Below are 19,939 nucleotides of genomic sequence, written 5' to 3' on the forward strand. Positions count from 1 at the left end.
TACAAGGCATACTAACATTTTTTAATGTATTTTTTTTATAAATTAGTGAGGAGTAGAGTGGAGCGGTGGCTCGTGTGTGGAAGCCCGAATTTTTTTTTATTATGTAATTTTTTTGATTTTTAGTTAATGTACTTTTTTTTTAAAAATAAAATTAATGAATTTTCCCGTATATGTCTCGTAAATTTAATTCCGTAATTTAATCGTAATTTTAATTCCGTAAATGTAGTATATTTTGAATTATTTTTATTGCGGCTGGCCTATAGCTGACCTAATTTTATAATGTTGCTGACATGGCAGAGAAGAGAATGGTTGACCTTTTGCTGGCCTAAGCACCATTGCGGATGCTCTTAATATAAATTTCTTGTCGCGGCGTATCCCCAAAAACGCAGGTAGAATACATGAATAACAAAATGAGGAATGTGTGTTGGTACAGTACTTTGTAGTTTGTACTGTGTAGCTGGCATGTGCTCATTTTAATACAGAAAGTTGAATGGCTGCAAATCTCGCTTTCTATGGTGGAAAAACACTCTAGCTTGTACACACAAACAAAAGCCAGGTAAGCTGCTTCAGCTCGATTTATTTCCCACTGAAAATGTAATCCAATTTCACTCCGTCGACGCAGAAATGGCGCCAAATGCAGCACCGCTGATACAGAAACCAGATTACCACGACACCTGCGCGGCCTGCCAGATTGAACAAATCAAAGATTCTGATGCACGAATTCCATTCAAGCTTTTGATTTTGGTCTGGCTCATCACTCTCGCCGCAGGTATTAATCTGTGGCAATGCCGATTTTGTGTAGTTTTGCTGTTATATACAATTACTGGCTTGGTGTTGTGGTTAGGTATGGAGAAAATTATTTAATTTTTGGACGATTTTTCGCAGTTTTGCTCTTGATTTTTCTTGAGCAGTGTTGTTTTGATTTGTGGGGTTTATCTCGAATTGACTGGTTTGTTAGCAAATTTAGACAAGTCCTCGAGTTGCCTTCGTGTGCGTGGATGCTATATTTGGTGAACCAAATTAACTGGAGTTTGTGTTCGTTCGTCCACACCATAATCATTGCGTTTTATTAATTATTTCATTAAGTTAATAGTAGTATGCTTGAGGTGTTGATAATAAATAGTAGAACTAACAATTTGTCTCTTTTTCGGAAGTCAAGTCAAGTGTAACTCAATTTGTGTGATGTTTTACTTCGAGTCGTGGTCAGATGGGGACATGATTCATTGTGTTAATGCTAACTCCAACCACCGCTATTATTCCTTGAATAGTTACCTCAAATCTGTTGCTAACATTATTAACAGAGTTTTGAGTGAAGTGTCAATTTCTACCTTCTTTCCAATTTGTTTGTTCCCTTTTTGGTATTATTTTAATATAATTTAAATGAATACTTCCAAAAAAACGTTATCAATCTTTAGAAGAAATAAGACAGCAAAGGTGAAATATGAAGAACATATTAAGTGTAAAATGGGTTTCCATTTTCGTTGATTTTTTTTTCACAAAAGCACTGACTTTTGCTCCAGAAAATTTGATGTGATGGGTTGGAGATGGCCTTAGCCAGCAGCATAATGTGAAGTTCATGAGTTAACTCTGGCTTGTCAGATAGTATGAGCTTGTTTTACCAATTTGTTTAGTTTGATATTTCCTCACCTGCTGTTTACAGTTTATGCACGTTTACGATGTTGATGTTACAATTTGTTTACTGATTCTAATGCTATCTTATGTTGTCATTGACAGCTCTGCCAATATCTTCTCTTTTCCCTTTCCTATATTTTATGGTAATTTTCACAATTTTAAGTATAACTAAGTATTATACACCCTGTTTCCCTCATCTCAATTTTGTGTGTTGTCTCGCAAATGAAACACTATCTTACCGACCTGCTGCAGGTAAGAGATCTCCATATTGCAGACAAGGAGGAAGACATAAGTTACTATGCTGGATATGTCGGTTGGTCTCTTTTCAGTGTGGTTGTATACTGTACGAGATAATTGTCATAGTTGATATTTAGCACGAGGCTGTTATTTCTTGAAGGATCGTCTTTCATGCTTGGGAGAGCTTTGACTTCTCTTCTCTGGGGGCTTGTAGCTGATAAATATGGTCGGAAACCAGTCATAGTGTTTGGCACATTTATAGTGTGAGTGTCCACTTTATATATCATTTGCATATGGATTCATATTTGTGTCAATTGGCCTTATTATGCCTTCATTTCATATTTTCTCTTATATTTATCTTGTTTATATTTTTTCAGGGTTATATTCAATACACTTTTTGGTGTTAGTGTAAACTTTTGGATGGCCATTATTACAAGGTTCCTTCTTGGAAGTTTATGTGGAACACTGGGTCCTTTAAGGGTATGTCGTTCCAAAACCATCTTAGTGATATAGTACTACTATATTTTCCATTCCTATTTTACATGCACATCAATGCAGAAGTATGTTTCTTGGCTTTTAAATCAATAATTCTTAATTGCTAGTAATTTTTCATTTCAATTTTCCAATTGACTCAGGCATATGCTTCTGAAATTTGTCGTAAAGAGCACCAAGCTTTGGGGATGTCAGTCGTGAGGCTTTTCACCCCTCTTCTTTTTGCTTTACCCGTTGCATGATCTTATCAATTTTATCCTGATATGTGATACGTTGCTTTGTTTTGTTGTTTATACTCATTATAGATTAGCACATCCTGGGGTATAGGCTTGGTCATCGGCCCTGCTGTCGGAGGTTTTCTTGCACAGGTAATTTCTCGCACGACACTCCAAGAAACTTCAGATCACAGAATTGGTGCACGGAAGAATAACCTATAAAAATGATTATGTTTGCACTTTTTTTTTTGAGTTTTTGTAGTCCGAATTTGACTGACATGCTGCATATGGTAACGTAAATAATACTCCATGAGTATCTACTTAACATAAAATCTGTCTCGAGCTCACCAAACATCAACTTAGTTTTGGATCGCAAATTTCTCTTTTCTGCGTTGTTGTATCTTCAAGGTCTATAGACTAATTCAAAGGATCTCTTACAAATCAATTATTTTGACATATATGATTTAGCCTGCAGAAAAATATCCACAAATCTTTTCCCAAAAATCCATATTTGGAAGGTAAGCCGATTTTACCCATTCATTTCCTTTTGCCTATGTTATTTCAAAGCTCAGCTTGATTCTACATTGTTATCAATATCGATGTCAGGTTTCCATACTTTTTACCTTGTCTTGTGATCTCAGCCTTTTCTTTGGTGGCGTCTATCCTCTGCCTCTGGCTTCCCGTATGTTTCTCTCATATGCCATACGTTTGAAGTACATTAGTGTTGTGCAGTCTAACAGCCCCCCATCCCCCTCAAAAATGAATAATTGCAGGAAACTATTCATGCTCATAACAAAGAAAACATAGCCCAGAAAGCTGCAATGGAAGAAGACGACATGTATGAGTCCTTTGAGTCATGTAAAGTAGAAGTTTACGAGCCAAAACCCACAGTCTCTCAGAAAAGCCTCTTAAGAGATTGGCCCTTGATGTCTGCTATTATGGTGTACTGCATTTTCCAGCTTCATGATATGGCCTATAGTGAGGTATTTTCTTGGTTGTGCTCTCTTCCTTTCTACGAAATTTTATGATAATGATAATCTAATGCGCTCTGTTCTATATATCTTATTTTGTTTGTAAAAACTGCATATATGTCTTGTAGATATCACACAAACTCTTTGCGTATAGAACCATTCCACGCCATGTAACCTTCAATATTATTGAGTAGATCATTAACTAGACGACTCATGGCTTCGATAACATACAATTTTTCAAGAATGCAACACCAGTTTATGCTAATTTTCTTAATGGTTTTTGGAACACCAAATATATTAGTTTGTCATAAGATAAACTGTCATCTATTGCTGCTCATGTACTTGGTCATATTTGTTCTATCTTCCCCAGATATTCTCTTTGTGGGCCGTCAGCTCAACGAGGCTCGGGGGATTGCATTTTGACTCCGCAGATGTTGGTGTAGTTCTTTCCATAACAGGTACACAGTTACTCCTTAGTCTCTGCCGCCCCTCTGCAATATGTCTTTTCATTTTGACGACTGTGCCTTGAAATGAGTGATTTTTTTTGCTGCTTATCGGGTGAAATCCTTGTTCCACTAGTTTAAGTGGTTCCACCTGTTAATGAATCCACTACATACTGAATTCTGACGTATCTAATTTGATGTTTCTTTGATCATTCAGGGGTTGGTATGCTCGTCTTTCAGCTCTCTGTATATACCTGGATCGAGAGGATTCTTGGACCCGTCATGGTCTCTCGCATAGGAGCTGTACGCCTCCCTAAAACTTGTATCTCCAATCCATCTTTTTTGGCCTTCTAACATCTTGCTTGCTCGTTTATCTCTTTGCAGGTCATTACTATACCATTGCTAACAACCTACCCATTTTTAGCCAATTTATCGGGTTTCATTCTCTTATTGCTGCTTAATTGTGCTTCGATGCTGAAGAACATACTCGCTGTGAGTTCCCCTTGTCTTCAATGTAGTACACTACAACCAACTTTGCTCTATTTTTCCACTAATTCACGATTAACACATACAGATTTCCATCACGACGGGCCTGTTAGTTCTTCAAAATAGAGCTGTGGTTGGTCTCGTTCTCCGCTTATCAAATTCCAGTTTCAGACACGGCCACAAATCAAACTGATACAAATCTATCTGACATCTCCTTTTTTTCAGACAAAAGAGCGAAGAGGAACTGCAAACGGCATATCCATGACAGCCATGTCTCTATGTAAAGCAATCGGCCCTGCAGCAGGAGGCTCCCTGTGAGTTTCGTCACCATTTCCTCAATAGAGTTGGCATGATTTTTCGCATGCTTTGTCTTTAATTTACACGTTATAACATCACTTTCGTGTCTTCAACTTCTTCAGACTCTCCTATGCTCAAGGCCGTCTGGATGCAGACTTCTTACCAGGTACTAACGGAGTAACGGGGACTCTTGTGTAAGATAGTGTAACGGGTCATAATCCGTCGGGCGGGTCCAAAAACTACTTGATTCGGGTGTTTAGCCCATCAGACGGTCTCTGAAATTATCCACTTTTAGCATTTGACAATTGGCATTAAATTATGCTGTTGCATTGCAGGTGTTCACCTAGTTTTCTTCATGTTAAATGTGGTCGAGTTCATCGGCCTCGTTATGACCTTCCGTCCGTTTCTCGTCGTGCCCGACGACGGACTTTCAAGTTCGGCCAGTGACCGTGAAAGTCTCTTGAGCTGACCGGGACAGCATCGTCTTCTATGGAGTAGTAGTTTATTTGTTCTAAAATTGTAGCTGAGCTTAATGGAAAAACCATAATCTTACTGTGAATAGAAAAGCTATATCGCTATAATTAGTTTTTGGCAGGTTCGTATATTATTTAACAAAATTTGCAACGATATAAAAGCAATAAATTTTTTGTGGAACTAATTTTATAAATCGTAACTAAATTATTGAATTGATATATCATTAAATTTATTTTTCTACATAAATTTATTTCACGTAACAAATAAAATGTCTTTTCAAATAGTTCGGCCCCGTTAGTTTCACTGTATTTGCTTAAAGCCCCCAAAAGAGGGGGAATATCGGCAATTACGTCCCCATCACTCAAATCATTCACCAAAATAAACATAAGCAAACAAAGCAGTAGCAGAGTAAAGATGAAAGTTCAGTGAGAAATTTAGCTCCTATCGACATCAATGGCGAACCCTAGACGACCGTCGTATTCCTCGTATCCGCTCCCAATATCCGACCCGATTCCGAACACGATTCCGCAGTTCCAGCCCCAAACCCCACAAGCAGCGTCCACCTTCTTTAATTCGCTCAAGATTTTTCTCAAGAAGCCTCACGCATTCCCGTTTCTACTCTCAATATTCTGTCTTCTCGCATGGGTTTCGCTCAGATTGCAGCACCGTCACACTCATCAACCGTTTCACCAATCGCCTTATACTATGAAAAACGACAAGAACGGTGGTGTCTTCAAGGATTTGAATGGGAAATTTGTGAAATTCTCCTCGGTTTCGTCTCCGGTGGCCAAGGATAAGCGTGGCTGGATACTCGATCCCATTTCAGCTGCTCTGGATTATGGCGTTTCAGGTCTTTTTCCGATCAATTCTTCTTGAGTTTTGTTGTGGTTATGTTGATTGTGGCAGTAGTTATGTTAATTTTGTTTGGTATTTTGCTTGTGTAAAAAGCACATTGGGGCGATTTTGGGTACTTTTAGATGCTATGTTTTTGTGTATGTTTAGCATTCTCCCTCCTTTAATCCCGTGGTACTGTTGTTGATGCCTATTGTACACCAATTTGATATCAGCTTTACACCCCTTTTTTTTATTTGGGAAATTGGTGCGCCTTTGATCTTCTTTGCTATTGAACCTAACTCACTCTAATTTGGAAAACAGCTGATGATACTTCGAAAAATTTCCCTTTTGTTCCATTGCAAGATTTGTGCAAATTCAACTGATGGTAAAATCAGTGTCATAAAGTATTGAAGTTGAGACCTGGATTTGAGTACTGCTCTGTTTGTGACTTTTTCTATCTTCTTATGCACCAGTTTGTTGTATCGTTTCTCAATAAGGTGGACTGTACTTGCAGGTGGAGCAGTTTCTTGTGCTTCCGTTCATTTGGGTGAGATCAGACCTGGAACCTTGAGAGGAAACCATAGACATCACACTTGCAATGAGACATTTGTGATATGGGGAGCTAAAACTGTGCTCAGGGTATGCATTCCCTTGTTACATTCTATCTGCATAAGATTTACCATATTGATTCTAGACGTTGAGACTGTAAAATGTGTGAACTTCAAGTGGCTGATTAGAAGCTCGTTTTATGTCGTAAGCAGTCTTGACTCCAACTAATGTGAGTTTTAGTATGCCACCCAAATATTTAGGATGAATTTATAGGGAAGATTGCAAATACACTAATTAAAAAACATGTGTTTGCTCAGCAATGATGAAACACGACCTCATTTACTATCTTTTGAAAGGCTTTTCTTTCCAATCATGTGACACATCATTCAGAAATGTCACTTGAGCTTGATGGTGTTTATCTCTGATGTTGTCTTGACTGGCTGGTATCAATAGCTTTGATGTTTGATTTGCAGCTGGAAGACGAAAAACAGGCAAGAGGATACTCTGAGGTGACTGTTGGAATAGATGATGTTGCGGTTGTTGCTAGTCATAGTGGCTCTGCACATGCTTTGATTAATGTAGATACTACTCGGAGCACATTTTTCATAGGGTGCCAGGACAGTGTTGTAAATTATAATGGTTCAGCTACTGATTATCGTGTTTGGAAAGATCTGATTTAGTTTCTTTCTCTAGTTTTGATGGGCAGTTGCTTCCTCCTGTAGTCATTCCTTCACGGAGCAACACACCCTTGTAGAAAGATAACAATACAATTCTCTGCGTGAATACACAGTTTTTCTGTCGCTATACTTGTTGTTCATTTCACACTCTCTACATACATCCGTGTTTCGACAATCAGTTTTTTTGGTCATATCTGTGTATGAAGATAGATATCAAGGTGAGATTATTCAAATAAGATATGTTGTTGCAGCATTCTTGTGCTCTTGAAATTACTCCTTGAGCTGGGATTTTATTATCTTCCACTACGTAATGAAATAGATTATTAGAATCGGCAATAGCCACGGCTAAAAAAAATAACATGGCTAACCATTGTTACAAATTCTGGAGACAATAATTTGGTCAACTTAAATAAGTACTAGCATTCTAAACTGGGTATACTTATCATCAACAATCACACTTGAGAAGAGTGATGGGAACATCAATGAAGAACAACTCAAAACATGACAAGTTTTTACTTTTTCATATGATCGCAGGTTGGTTGGTAGTACTATAAAAATGTACATCAAAGACAGCCAGAGGATGTTCAAGCCACAGATATCGAGGTCGAGATGGAGACCGAGGCCATATCCTCAGGCTGTCTGTCTGTCATCTAACACTGCTAATCTTAACTAAATAAGAGAAGAAGAAAAGCGAGCGAGCAATCTACATTATCTTCACATGGGAGCAGAGCTTGTTCGACGCAGCTGAAACTTCGGCTGTGGTGGTGGTATGCTCGGCAGCACCTTCTCCCATTCCTGAAAGATAGATAAGTAGAGTGAGTACTCATATGGTTTTAAAACATGATATAAAGAATAAGAGTAAATTTTGATAGTAAGAATTCTTTTCTCATGGAGACGAGAGAACTAATCCAATTTAACACTCGAAAATTAGCTCAGAAAGTGGGATGTGACATTACCAAAGAAGAAGAAAATCAGAACATTGATGCCAAGCACATACGAAGATTTAAGGTCAGTTAATGCACAAACGAAGCTTTAGGTCACAGTGTAGAGATTTAAAAGTCTAAATAAGGCTTTTCATATGATAAGAAGTAATATAACATGACCAAAAACAGAGGCACTTTCTTCCACATCTGGATAAATATATACTGTACATTCCAATTTTTCCGGTGACAACATTTTTTGTACAGTTTTAGACAGGAAGACGGACATTATTCATTCCTTGAAATCCTAGCAAATAGAATGGAATGTTGAAATTGCTACAGCTAGATCATTTAATGATAGCCATCAAACAGAATAAAAATGTAAAGGATATGAATTACCCGTTGAAACGAGTACCAACTACCAAGTGAAGAAATGTCTGAGCAAACAGGAAGATGAAAATACAAAATTAAGCAATCACCAATTTGTATGGAAAATCTATATGCAGGTAAAACTAGTAAACTAAATCCAGCATGGCAAATCACAGACACTACTAATTTCCAGCAGAACAATGATTACTTTTACCTAAGGTGATCATTTTCATTTATTCCTAAGCAGCTCAGCTATCAATGTTGGGAGGCAATTTAACTATATCATCTTGTACCCTGGAAATTCTATTATATGAAGGAAACTTTAATTACAACTACCCCCTTCGTCCCTCAAAGGTGTGCACTTTCCACTTTTAGAAACCACCCCACCACTACCCCCCCTTATATATGATTTTCATTGTATCAACTCATTACTTTAAAACCAAGCATGATCCACACACTTACCTATCATTTACAATCAAATACAATACTTATAAAACCAATGTTATCATTTACAATCAAATAAATACTCCTAAAACAAATGTTATCATTTACAATCAAATACGATACTCCTAAAACAAATGTGGGGCTATTTTCCACTATCACAAACATACCATACGTTTATTTAAACCCATGCCAAAAGAGTGTCAGCAGTCAGCACACTTATAAGGGATGGAGGGAGTATCTGATTGCATATATCTATCAGCAATTATCTATGATGCATTTCAGATTTTATATCAGTAAATATATCACTGCTCTCTTATCAGATTTATATATGTCAATTTTGCCTTTCTTTTGGCCATCAAACCAGAAAACTATAATGACACATAAATAGAATTAAAATTTATGTTTAAATGAGAGAAAAATATAATTAAGTTAACAAATCTACGATTATTTCAGATGACCATAGTCAACAATCCAGCACAGTAGAAGCTATTCATAAAAGTGCTAATCATCAGCTACAGATGGTACACACTGAAAATGCGGGGAGACAGTCAGACAGCGGGAGCAAATCACGAATCCACTACTTCAAGTCTTCAAAGTTTCCTGTTTTATTTTATTTTTATTTTATGTTATTCAAAATATATAAAAAAAACAAATGTGTAATATATTGCACCCACTAGATCTAAAGCCAACAAAGTTAGTAGCAAACAAGGGTCAAACTATAACATCATTACCAATTACTTTGAGTTGACAGTGAGCTGAGAAACTGTGTAATTAGCAAGAAAGGAACTGTAATGAATTATAGTAATTACACTTAAAAAAAGGGTGTTGAGTGCAAAGGGGTAAAGCCAACCTGTTGTTTCTTGAGCATTTCATTCTCCTCCTCTAGGCATGAAATCTTGTTTTCGAGTTCATGGGTGTAGGCCTGCACATCAATAAATGATTTAAATAAGATAAAAGCCAATGGATCAAAATTAACAGCCAAAAACTGACTGCAACAAAAAAAGCACCTGCTTCCTAGCTCGTGAACGTGCTGCAGATTCCCTGTTCTTTATCATCCTCTTCTGCCGCCTTTCAACACCTTTCTCAGCTATATCATCTGAGGGAACCCTCTTTCGTCTTGTTGTTTGGGTGTCCGAAGACGTGCCCATCAGTGGGGAAGATGACATTAACAGGGTTTCCGGATAAGCAGTGTCCAAGACAGAGTTTCCACCAAGAGGCATAGGCTGCTGGATTGCATGGCACGGCATGTAAACCGGCATCATACCTTGCTGCTGCTGCTGCTGCTGCTGAGGAGCAACTCCAGAGATCGGGTAACTCGTCCATTGATCTTGCTGAAGTAACCCAATCATATCAACCCCGGCCTTAACCAAGAAATCCTCCAACGTCATTTCTCCGAGATTGAAATTCCTATCAAGACTGCTCCTTTTCTGCTCCAGCTGAATATCTTTCCACACCTCATCAACAGTTTTTTTGCTCAGATCCCTAGATATCGTAACACTAGACTGCCGGTTCAAACCCGACCCTGATGGAGGCTGGAAAGGCAAAGATTGCCCATACTCAGCACCTTCCACTGTCAACACACTCTTGAGAAGCTCATCAAGATTCATGCTGCCAAGGGGCTCCCCCAAATGATTCTGCACCTCATCAAGAGTGAGGCTGTACAAAGAGCCCTGCCTAGCCAATTGGTTCGATTTTAGGTCCGGGTTTCGGAGTAAGGTCCCAATAGTGCTGTTGCCATCACCCCCTTGAGACCCCATTCTCTGAGCAACCATCAAATTGCCTCGTCTATGTCGCCCCTTCTCTTTCTTTCTCACTCACTCACACACACACAATTTAGCTACCTCTAAACACAAACCCTAAAACCCCCTTAATTAGCAGTACGAAACAAATTCCTTCCCTAAAGCCCTTGCAATAATTGAAACCACTGAATCTACGAAAAAGGGAAAACAGAGATACCCATCAAATTCGAGAAAGCATCAATCGTAGAAATGCAGTAAAGATCACATCTTTTTGGGTTCCCGAAATCAAATCGAATAAAGTGCATGAATCCTTTACAGAAAAAAAAAACGAGAAACGAAGCAGAAATCTTACCAGAAAAAATCCCAGCATCCAAGAGAGAGAAAGTAGCTCCGAGAGCAAGAATTCAGCTGGCATGGTTCCAGTCAGCTTCCAACATTCTCTGCAACCTAGAAGCCATGCTACAAGAACCTGCGCTCAAAATCTGAGTGCTTAGGAAATCAAGAATCACATGTGGACAACTAATAAATACCATGATGAGTGGGCAAATTCATACAGATAAATAAAAGGAACAAAGCATTAAATAAGTATTGCTATTTGCTAATTCTGAGAAGTATGTCTGCACTTAATATAGATTTACTTCTGTCATAAATATAAACAAATGTTGTAATAATAAATTATAAATCCTCATTAACTACTAGTAGTCTTTTTTTTCGACAATAAATAAATTAAAGATTCCATCTTTTAATTGGATGGGTTTAGTTGGATGAAAACTGAAAAAGATTAAAAGGTAAGCAGCCTTGAGAATAAGTTTTTTCTTTTTGTTGGGGGAGGGATTATGAGTCTTTGAGCAATAAGAATGTTTTTATTTCGAAAACAGAAAATCGAGGCCGCCAAGATTTGGATAATTCAATCAATTTCTGTTAAAGCAGAATTATTGTCTTGATACACTATGTCTTAGTCTTATGATGCTAATTTTTATTGTTTCCATAAAAAAAGATAAAAACGAGCATCTACGAATTACGATTGCTGAATAGAATTCTTTTTTTCTTCTATTTATTTTCTGGTTCATTAGTATATTCAAATAATACACTTATACACAAAAATTCCTTTAACTCTATTACACGTCGTATTGGTCGTTGATATATGTAGGAAAATGATATGTTAATCTTATACTACAAACAAGCTTTGATTTTTATGAAAAGTACTACTGCAATATTAAAAATGTCAATAATAATTTTTAATATATTAAAATAAATATTAATATACAAAACAAAATAGTTAGCACTAATTGTTTATGAATTGAGAATGGTGCTAAAATAAGATATCTAGTATACATATCATATCATTCTATGTTTTCCATATTTAATAGTATCACAGTATTTGATGTAAGATGAACACGTGAAACTGAGAAAAATGTGTCCTAACTCCAAGAGGAGTGCAATCTATCAAGATCAGATCTTGTGCTCTTATACTATACTCCCATATTTGGTAAAGTGGGGTTGGAATCTATCAAGATCAGATCTTGTGCTCTAATACTATAATCCCATATTTGGTAAAATGGGAACACCTAAAAAAAAAGGAATACTATATGCGTGCATGCCACACAGGGGGAGAATAGAGATACTTTAGTGTGTGTGCGCGTGTTGGTCAAGCGGTAGAGTGGTTGGTGCCAGGACCAAAGGTCACGGGACAGCGGCGTATTTACATTGGAACAAGGGGTACAACTGTACCCCCAAATTGTTTTACTTTAATACTATATTTAGTCCCATTATCTTATAGTATTTAGTCCCATTATCTTATAGTTCATTGGTGGCGCAGTGGAAAGTTAGCACTTTCAACATCCCAGAGGCCCAAGTTCTAAACCTCTTGAGCACTTTCTTTTAATTCTTTAATTTTGAGTCGTCGTAATTATTTTTTACACCCCAAAATTGAAAATCTTGGATACGCCATTATCACGGATTCGACTCCATTATGACACGGCCTTTAGAGTTTATGTTTATTTTCCCATAAAAAAAAGAGAGAGATACTTTAGTTTGCTGTCCAACTTTGATTCCAAAAACCAAAATGATAGTATTAAAAATCAAAGTGTAGACTGAAATACATCTAATGTTCAATGTGCCACTTATAAAAAATCAAACATTATTTATTTCAAGATTGAAAATACAATTCTGAATTGTATAGATTGAAAAGCTATTTCAAGATTGAGAATTCAATTATCGATTATTATCTCCTTTACACTGAAAAGCTCGCTAGTAGTATGTTTATGAGGTGGATGATTTAGAGAGAACTATTTCCCAACCTAGTTGGTAAAAAATAGGGGCATACACTTGATAACCTATATGGAATATTGGTTATTGAACCTAGGAACAAATAAACAAAAAAATAAATTATTTAGTACTCCGTAACTAATTTGATACATGTAGTACTGCACAATAATTTGGTAACGATTAACTACCCTTAAATTACAGAATTAAAGCATCAAACATCCCAACCCCAAGAACGACACAATCGACAATTACTTGAATCGACACAATTGACAATTACTTGAATCATGTAAGCCCATACACTTAAGATTGAAGAAGTAAAATGGGAATAAAAATAGTACATCTAAATTGCAAACAAAACTATGGTAACACAAGTAACCCAAAGCAAATCAGGATACACATGACCTGCTTTTAAACAAAAGCAATCTCAAACAGGCAATTCGATGACCAAAACAATAGTACTACAAAATTTGAGCTCTTCATCTATAATGAAACACCTTAACAAAAACCCTTCCTTATGCTTAGGCCTCAACTTCGTCCACAACATGTAGAATCTTCCCAGTCGGCTTTGCCAACAAATCTGTGTATTCTTGGAAAGGTGATTTTGAAAATCGGGTCTCCCTCCAGAAATCTGGAGTTAGGAAGCCATAAGTCTTCAACAAGCAGTCAAATGTTGCCTGCATAGAACAAGTCAACAAGTACAAATCAGTAGCCATATAGGGGATTACTCGATCATAAAAAAGCATAAGCAACCATACGATGACACTAGTATATAACTTGCCACCAACACAAGCCAAACTACTGTTACAAGACCACAAAGACAAAACCTTCTCCAACTAGACCACAAATAAAGAAACAACACTTTTTATGTACAAAGACAACAATAGGCAATTCAAGAAAGCACAAATGATTACTAGTACTACATATTTTATGTTCAGGATATTAATCATAGATGCAATAAATTAATAAATTGAATTCTTAAGCAAACAGAGAGACTAACTCAATCGTATTAAAAATGTAACAATGGTCTGAATGGTAACGGTTATATATGACATAGAATTGTCCTCCACGGGATTCCAAAATGCATAACATTAGCAGATAATCTCGTATGAAAGTGACACTAAATTTTCACTACACCGATTACCCCTAAAGCTTCACTACAATGCTGCAGTAGTTAATACTCAACAACATAACATTTGCAGATAATCCCATATCTAAGTGTAATCATGCATCATATCAACATTAACCATATAACTATAAACTAACGAACAACTTAAAAACAACAATTAGAGGCACGAAAACAACACAGTAACTAATAAAATGACAAATGAGCTATTCACTATCTAATAAGAGATGCATATTCAAGCAAACTGAGTCTGCCTCTGATGAAATTCTAATTGGGATTGATAAAGCATAATTAAACGCAGTGCACATTCAGATAAACACAAGTTATATGCAATGCTCAAAACATAAAGTGATAAAACCAACTCGAATCTGATTTGAAAAAGAGCATTGAAGAATTAGACCTTGACGAAGTTGCCTAGGGTTTTAGTGGATCCACGGGAGCAGGTGAAGACATCATCAATACCAGCCATCTGCAGAACCTTCTTAGGCACACGAGCCGCCACAATCCCCGAACCACGCGGCGCCGGCACCATCCTCACCAAGACGGACCCGCACTTCCCGGTGACCTTGCACGGCACGGTGTGCGGCTTACCGATCTTATTCCCCCAGTATCCCCTCCTCACAGGGATCACCGACAATTTCGCCAAAATAATCGCGCCTCGAATCGCCGTCGCCACCTCCTTCGAGCACTTGACGCCGAGGCCGACGTGGCCGTTGCTATCGCCGACGACGACGAACGCCTTGAATCGCGTCCTCTGCCCGGCGCGGGTCTGCTTCTGGACGGGCATGATCTTCATGACCTCGTCCTTCAGCGACGGGCCAACCAGAAGATCGATGATTTGGTACTCCTTGATCGGGAGGGAGTGGAGGTAAATTTGCTCGAGTGATTTGATCTTGCCATCCCTTACCAGGCGGCCCAGCTTGGTGACAGGGACCCATTTTTCCTCTTCCGCCTCACGTCGGGGGCGACGGCCGCGTCCTCGGCCGCCTCTGTCTCCGCCGCGTCCTCGGCCTCCGAATCCACGGCCGAAGCCGCCCCGGTCCCCTGCGCCTCTATCCGCCATGATTGCAGTTGGGAGAAGGAGAGGGGGAAGGAATGGTGAGAGAGGAAGCTGAAGGCCTGTGCGTGTATGTTGGTTGCAGACGGTGAAACCCTAGATTTTGGAAGGGTTTTTGACTTTTTATACATATAATGGGCTGATAAACGGGCTTTGCAGTTAGAAGTTTGAGTCCGTTGAAAAAATGCAGTAAATGGGCTTCGGCTGTTTCTAGCCCAACTGTTTTTTGGTTAGAGGAGTACATGGTACATTTACGAAAACATATACTCCCTCCCTTCTTCCCTAATAATTCGTCACTAATTGACCCGACACGAGTTTTAAGAAATATAATACTCCCTCCGTCCCCGATTAAGAGTCTAACTTTTCCATTTCGGTCCGTCCCCAATTAAGAGTCATACTTCATTTTTACCATAAATAGTAAGTAAGTCCCACAATTCACTAACTCAATTCACTCATATTTTATTATAAAATCAATATAAAAAAATGGGTCTCACGTTCCACTAATTTTTTTCAACCAACTTTTCTTTACATTTCTTAAAACTCGTGCCCGGTCAAAGTGTGACTCTTAATCGGGGACGGCGAGAGCAGAAAGTGGGTTGAAAAAGTTGGTAACATGTGGGTCCTACTTTTATATATTAGCTTTATAATAAAATGTGAGTGTGAATAAGTTAGTGAAATGTAGGGTCCCACTACCAAAAATGATAAAAGTGAAAGGTGACAAATTTTAAAAGACGGACGAAAAAGGAAATTGGTGATAAATTTTCAGGGACGGAGAGAGTATTATTAGTTCCAAAAAAATGGCTTCGTTATTCATTACTCCATAATCAAAATCCGATTAACATATTATTCAAGATTTATAAATGCTTAAGTAATTTCAGTTTGTTAGTAATTTTCAGCTTCAAAATATTCAGTCGGGATTTGCATTCATGTACAAAAAGATAATCACGTTAATACGGGATTTCATTTATTTTTCTTTGTTAATGCGTCTGGTCTGTCTCTTATCAGTACAATTTTTTTTTTGAATTCAGAGCCATCCAATAACACTGTTGGTCTTTTTGAATTTTTTTTTTTAATTTAAAGATGCGAGATCATATATGCTAGTATGATCTATCATATCACGTAATTAAAATACTAAAGTTACTATTCAAGATTACTAACCTTACACTTCAGGACTTGGTTCAATGGAATTCATAGAATCCCAACCATCCATAATGCGTCTTTTAACCCAAGAATATAAATAGAAGCATAAACGACATAAACAAACGATAAACACGTGCTACACTCGTCACCAATTCAATGTACATCACAAATAGGAAATAAGATAAAGTTGTAGTGATGATAATCGGTAAAACACAAAAATAAATCCAAATTGCGTATATTTATCAAATGTGAAGGTATCGAACAAAATATGACAGAATAAAAAAAGGATAGCCAAAAAACTTTTAATAGATTAACACCAACCCTCTTAATACAAATGCTACCCAAAACCACCAACGGCAGCAAACCTTGGTAACCTAGTCCACAATATAGAGTCGATAGTTAACGTCTCTTCAAGAGAAAACGAAAACGAGTGAAACAACAAGTGAGAGAAAAAAATAAAGTCCAATGTCTTGTAGATCAAAGCAAGGCCATAATAGAAAATTTTAAATTAATAGTATAATTTTGTATAATGTCATATAACTACTAAATTTGTGACAAAATGTGAATCAAATAAGTTAGTAATTCTTCGTAGAATTAGTGGACTAATTTAGAGTGTTTATGACTCATTAGGATGCATTTTCCACTTAGAAGTTGAATGTTGGGGAAAACAAGGTTCACGTCTCCAGTGGTAGCCAAGTGCCGTGAATTGCATTTGATCGGGTGAGCTTCACATTACCTTTCGAGTAGCTGATACCCGATCGAGTGTACTTGGTACTAATGAAACACCGAACTCCTTGTTCTTTCTATTTTCTCTTCTCTCTTATTTTCACTCCTTCTATTTAATAAAATAAATATTTTTTCATAAACTTTGTCCCGAAAAGAAATGCGTTAGTATACGATTAGTTCTCCAGAAGAAAACGTTTAAACTGATCTGATTATAAACACGTTGGATACAAACTTCTAAATTACATACGAGACGAGAGTGATTAAGTACCAAACATCACTTTATTTGGAAGAAGAAGAAGCGGATGCTGAAGAAGACGATCCACACAGCATCTGCGCCGTCGGAGAGGAGCAAATCCCGATCAACAATGTTGGTGGCAACGCGTTAACAATTCCAAGCAATCACGGCGGAGGTGGCGAAGAGCCAATTGAGAGCAACCATAACGGCGACGAGGCGGAGGAGGAGCCGATTCAGAGCGTCCTAGCTGCGTTTAGTAAGGAATCACTGGTCCAATTGCTCACAGAAGCCGCCGATCGCCACGCCGACGTGGCGGCTAGGGTTCGGGCCTCGGCGGATGTGGAGCCCTCCAACCGGAAGATATTCGTGCACGGCCTCAAGTGGGACACCACCACGGAGACGCTGTTCGAGGAGTTCGCGAAATTCGGTGAAATCGAGGATTGCCGCGTCGTCACCGACAAGGCCACTGGCCGATCCAAGGGCTACGGGTTCGTTCTCTTCAAGACCCGCCTCGAAGCTCGCCAGGCTCTGAAGGAGCCTCAGAAGTTGATCGATGAACGAATGACGTCGTCCCAGCTGGCATCCGTGGGGTCTATTGCTACGGCATTTCCACAGAAACCGGTGACAGAGTATACACAGAGGAAGATTTTTGTGGGTAATGTGGGGGAGGATCTTGATCCGGAGAAATTGAAGAATTTCTTCTCTATGTATGGGGAGATCGAGGAAGGCCCCTTGGGGCTTGATAGAGAGACTGGCAAGCCAAGGGGCTTCTGCTTGTTTATATATAAGACCGTTGAGAGCGCAAAATTGGCATTGAGGGAGCCTCATAAGCAGTTTGAAGGGGTTACATTGCATTGCCAGCAGGCAATTGATGGGCCGAAGTCTCACAAGGGCGGGGCTAAGAATCTGCAATATGTGGACAATGTGTATCCTAGTATGGTTGGTACAACTATCGTGCCACCTCCCTATATGCAGATGGACCCTTCTGCTGCAGTAGGCCAGGCATTGAGCCTTCTCGGGGCGTTTGGGGTGGCCACAGGGATGTATAACAACTCTATAGTGGTGCCGGGTGGCTATGGGATGGGTGGTGTAGTGAACATGGGATCAGCTGGGTTGGAAGGGGGTTGGAATCAAAGGGGATACCCTACCAACCAGATGAGACGGCGAGGTCGTGGCAGAGGACGCCATGGTCGCAAAGGTCAGTAGATTCTGAACAGGTATACTTTAAACACACTTAAGCTTATTTGTATGTTCTGTTTTTCTATGCTGTCTTTATGCCTTGTGATCTGAATTGGAAATGAAACTTATGTTGGATTTCCTAGAAAAGTGTTAAGAGAACTGTTAGTGATGTATCTCAGGTCAGTTTGAGAGCTTGATTTACAACTTATCATTCAGGGTTCTAGTCTCATCATGAGAAGCCCTGAATTTAGTTGATTAAATTTGGCAATTTTATTTTGCATATCAGTAATTTAGATGTCATTGTTAAGTCGTCAAACAGATATCAAGTAAAACATGGTTCTGGTATTTAAATAATTGATGCTAATTGTCTGAAAATTGATTACGAATAACAAACCAAAGATGTGAGTGCTGTGGTTCATTTGTTGTCTGTAAGTGTATCACCTCATGTTCAAAAGACTGCATCTTTGTCAGAAAATTGTTTCTACTGATCAATCTTACTTTTAATATACTACTTGCTAGTGAATTGTGTGTCTGTCAATGATATACCCAAATAATCTGGTGCGCGATAGTAAGAGAGCCATACAATTCCATCTCAGAATGTGATTGTCACTATGTAGAGCAATCATAAACTAACACTGCATATTAGAAGTTTAGAACAACAAAATGGCTATGATATACGAAAAATCTGGTAACTACTATAATAAACATGTAAACTGAAGAATGTTATATACTTCCAGTCCAATTTGTTATACCTCTGTATTTATTTTATTTATTAAACATTAATTGTGTGCTCCCAGCCTCTTCACCCAATCTTGCTTCATTAACATTTTTCCTTGACAATTGCTTTTCTTCTTCTCACAGTGAAACTATGAATGGGATTTTGCTTCAATCGGTCTTCACAAACCAGGCATTTGCATATTCATATATACTTGGCAGTGCCTACAATTTTCCAATCTATCCTCTATAAACTTATCTTCTCATAGACAGGAGAGCTTTATATTGGAAAGTGGTTTGTAACATATTTTGGCCATTGTCGTGGTTTATTTTGTGAAATTTTTCTTCTCCTAATAGTGATTGTTAATATTTCACTCACTTGCGTTTCATGAGTAGCTACCTTTTGTATCATTTCATCCATTTCTGATCGTGTACGTATTTGCAATATGGTCTGCTTCTCCTGTGGATTGTATATTTGTGCCCTAACTTTTTCCTCCTACTATTTTGTTTAAAATGCTTTAAATTTGGTTTTTGGAGATGCTCCACTATAATTTATAACTACACAGAAGCCTATTGATCAAGATAATCCTCTCAGTGAATCAATGGCACTTTATCTTGTGATGAAGTTCATAAGATCCCCAAATTTTCATTTTCAAACTGGAGTGATATATGGATATTTGAGTCCATAAGTTTTTATTCGCATATAGTGCCATTGTGC

General features: G+C 38.1%; 5 protein-coding genes across 6 annotated transcripts; 3 read left to right on the forward strand and 2 right to left on the reverse strand.

Moving 5' to 3' along the window:
• Positions 1-406: 406 nt before the first annotated feature.
• Positions 407-5,354, forward strand: LOC148926882 (protein ZINC INDUCED FACILITATOR-LIKE 1-like). Of its 2 annotated transcripts, XM_089058299.1 has the most exons (18): positions 407-556; positions 623-769; positions 1,735-1,775; positions 1,885-1,945; positions 2,030-2,132; positions 2,247-2,349; positions 2,505-2,558; positions 2,667-2,729; positions 3,045-3,094; positions 3,183-3,258; positions 3,350-3,559; positions 3,918-4,005; positions 4,208-4,293; positions 4,375-4,482; positions 4,565-4,609; positions 4,702-4,790; positions 4,896-4,939; positions 5,109-5,354. In XM_089058299.1, exons 2-18 carry the CDS (start codon positions 625-627, stop codon positions 5,240-5,242), a joined length of 1,500 nt encoding a protein of 499 aa, XP_088914425.1. In that variant the 5' UTR covers positions 407-556; positions 623-624; the 3' UTR covers positions 5,243-5,354. The 2 variants fall into 2 exon arrangements, with proteins under 2 accessions (XP_088914425.1, XP_088914424.1); XM_089058298.1 differs by lacking the exon at positions 407-556 and having other exon boundaries at positions 570-769.
• Positions 5,355-5,605: 251 nt separating this feature from the next.
• Positions 5,606-7,434, forward strand: LOC125187198 (RmlC-type cupin). The gene is made up of 3 exons (XM_048083741.2): positions 5,606-6,097; positions 6,596-6,720; positions 7,104-7,434. Exons 1-3 carry the CDS (start codon positions 5,701-5,703, stop codon positions 7,308-7,310), a joined length of 729 nt encoding a protein of 242 aa, XP_047939698.2. The 5' UTR covers positions 5,606-5,700; the 3' UTR covers positions 7,311-7,434.
• Positions 7,435-7,790: 356 nt separating this feature from the next.
• On the reverse strand, positions 7,791-11,447 carry LOC125191388 (ABSCISIC ACID-INSENSITIVE 5-like protein 2). Its single transcript, XM_048088941.2, has 4 exons — positions 11,132-11,447; positions 10,048-10,970; positions 9,891-9,962; positions 7,791-8,102 (listed from the first exon to the last, which is right to left on the reverse strand). Exons 2-4 carry the CDS (start codon positions 10,810-10,812, stop codon positions 8,022-8,024), a joined length of 918 nt encoding a protein of 305 aa, XP_047944898.1. The 5' UTR covers positions 10,813-10,970; positions 11,132-11,447; the 3' UTR covers positions 7,791-8,021.
• A 1,877-nt stretch (positions 11,448-13,324) lies between these two features.
• On the reverse strand, positions 13,325-15,319 carry LOC125189768 (uncharacterized). The gene is made up of 2 exons (XM_048087006.2): positions 14,571-15,319; positions 13,325-13,721 (listed from the first exon to the last, which is right to left on the reverse strand). Exons 1-2 carry the CDS (start codon positions 15,231-15,233, stop codon positions 13,566-13,568), a joined length of 819 nt encoding a protein of 272 aa, XP_047942963.1. The 5' UTR covers positions 15,234-15,319; the 3' UTR covers positions 13,325-13,565.
• A 2,015-nt stretch (positions 15,320-17,334) lies between these two features.
• LOC125189300 (RNA-binding protein P-like) lies at positions 17,335-19,693 on the forward strand (the record flags this gene model as incomplete). The annotated part of the gene is made up of 2 exons (XM_048086591.2): positions 17,335-18,526; positions 19,369-19,693. Coding segments are annotated over 2 exons (1,203 nt in total), but the record flags the coding sequence as incomplete, so codon positions are not given.
• Between the last annotated feature and the right edge of the window lie 246 nt (positions 19,694-19,939).

Source organism: Salvia hispanica, chromosome 5, assembly GCF_029641045.1.
Source record: "Salvia hispanica isolate PSC_SH4W2 chromosome 5, Shi_PSC_v1, whole genome shotgun sequence".
Lineage (NCBI taxonomy): Eukaryota > Viridiplantae > Streptophyta > Magnoliopsida > Lamiales > Lamiaceae > Salvia > Salvia hispanica.

Bases quoted from the DNA above. Each gene is read 5' to 3' on its own strand.
- LOC148926882 (XM_089058299.1), top strand. From the start codon at position 625: ATGGCGCCAAATGCAGCACCGCTGATACAGAAACCAGATTACCACGAC. The intron at 2,350-2,504 runs GTATGTCGTTCC...CAATTGACTCAG, and splicing joins GAACACTGGGTCCTTTAAGG to GCATATGCTTCTGAAATTTG. The intron at 4,294-4,374 runs GTACGCCTCCCT...ATCTCTTTGCAG, and splicing joins TGGTCTCTCGCATAGGAGCT to GTCATTACTATACCATTGCT.
- LOC125187198 (XM_048083741.2), top strand. From the start codon at position 5,701: ATGGCGAACCCTAGACGACCGTCGTATTCCTCGTATCCGCTCCCAATA. The intron at 6,098-6,595 runs GTCTTTTTCCGA...CTGTACTTGCAG, and splicing joins TCTGGATTATGGCGTTTCAG to GTGGAGCAGTTTCTTGTGCT. The intron at 6,721-7,103 runs GTATGCATTCCC...TTTGATTTGCAG, and splicing joins GAGCTAAAACTGTGCTCAGG to CTGGAAGACGAAAAACAGGC.
- LOC125191388 (XM_048088941.2), bottom strand. From the start codon at position 10,812: ATGGTTGCTCAGAGAATGGGGTCTCAAGGGGGTGATGGCAACAGCACT. The intron at 9,963-10,047 runs GTGCTTTTTTTG...ATTGATGTGCAG, and splicing joins GTTCACGAGCTAGGAAGCAG to GCCTACACCCATGAACTCGA. The intron at 8,103-9,890 runs GTTGGCTTTACC...TCTATCTTTCAG, and splicing joins AAATGCTCAAGAAACAACAG to GAATGGGAGAAGGTGCTGCC.
- LOC125189768 (XM_048087006.2), bottom strand. From the start codon at position 15,233: ATGGCGGATAGAGGCGCAGGGGACCGGGGCGGCTTCGGCCGTGGATTC. The intron at 13,722-14,570 runs GTCTAATTCTTC...TGTTCTATGCAG, and splicing joins CCCTAGGCAACTTCGTCAAG to GCAACATTTGACTGCTTGTT.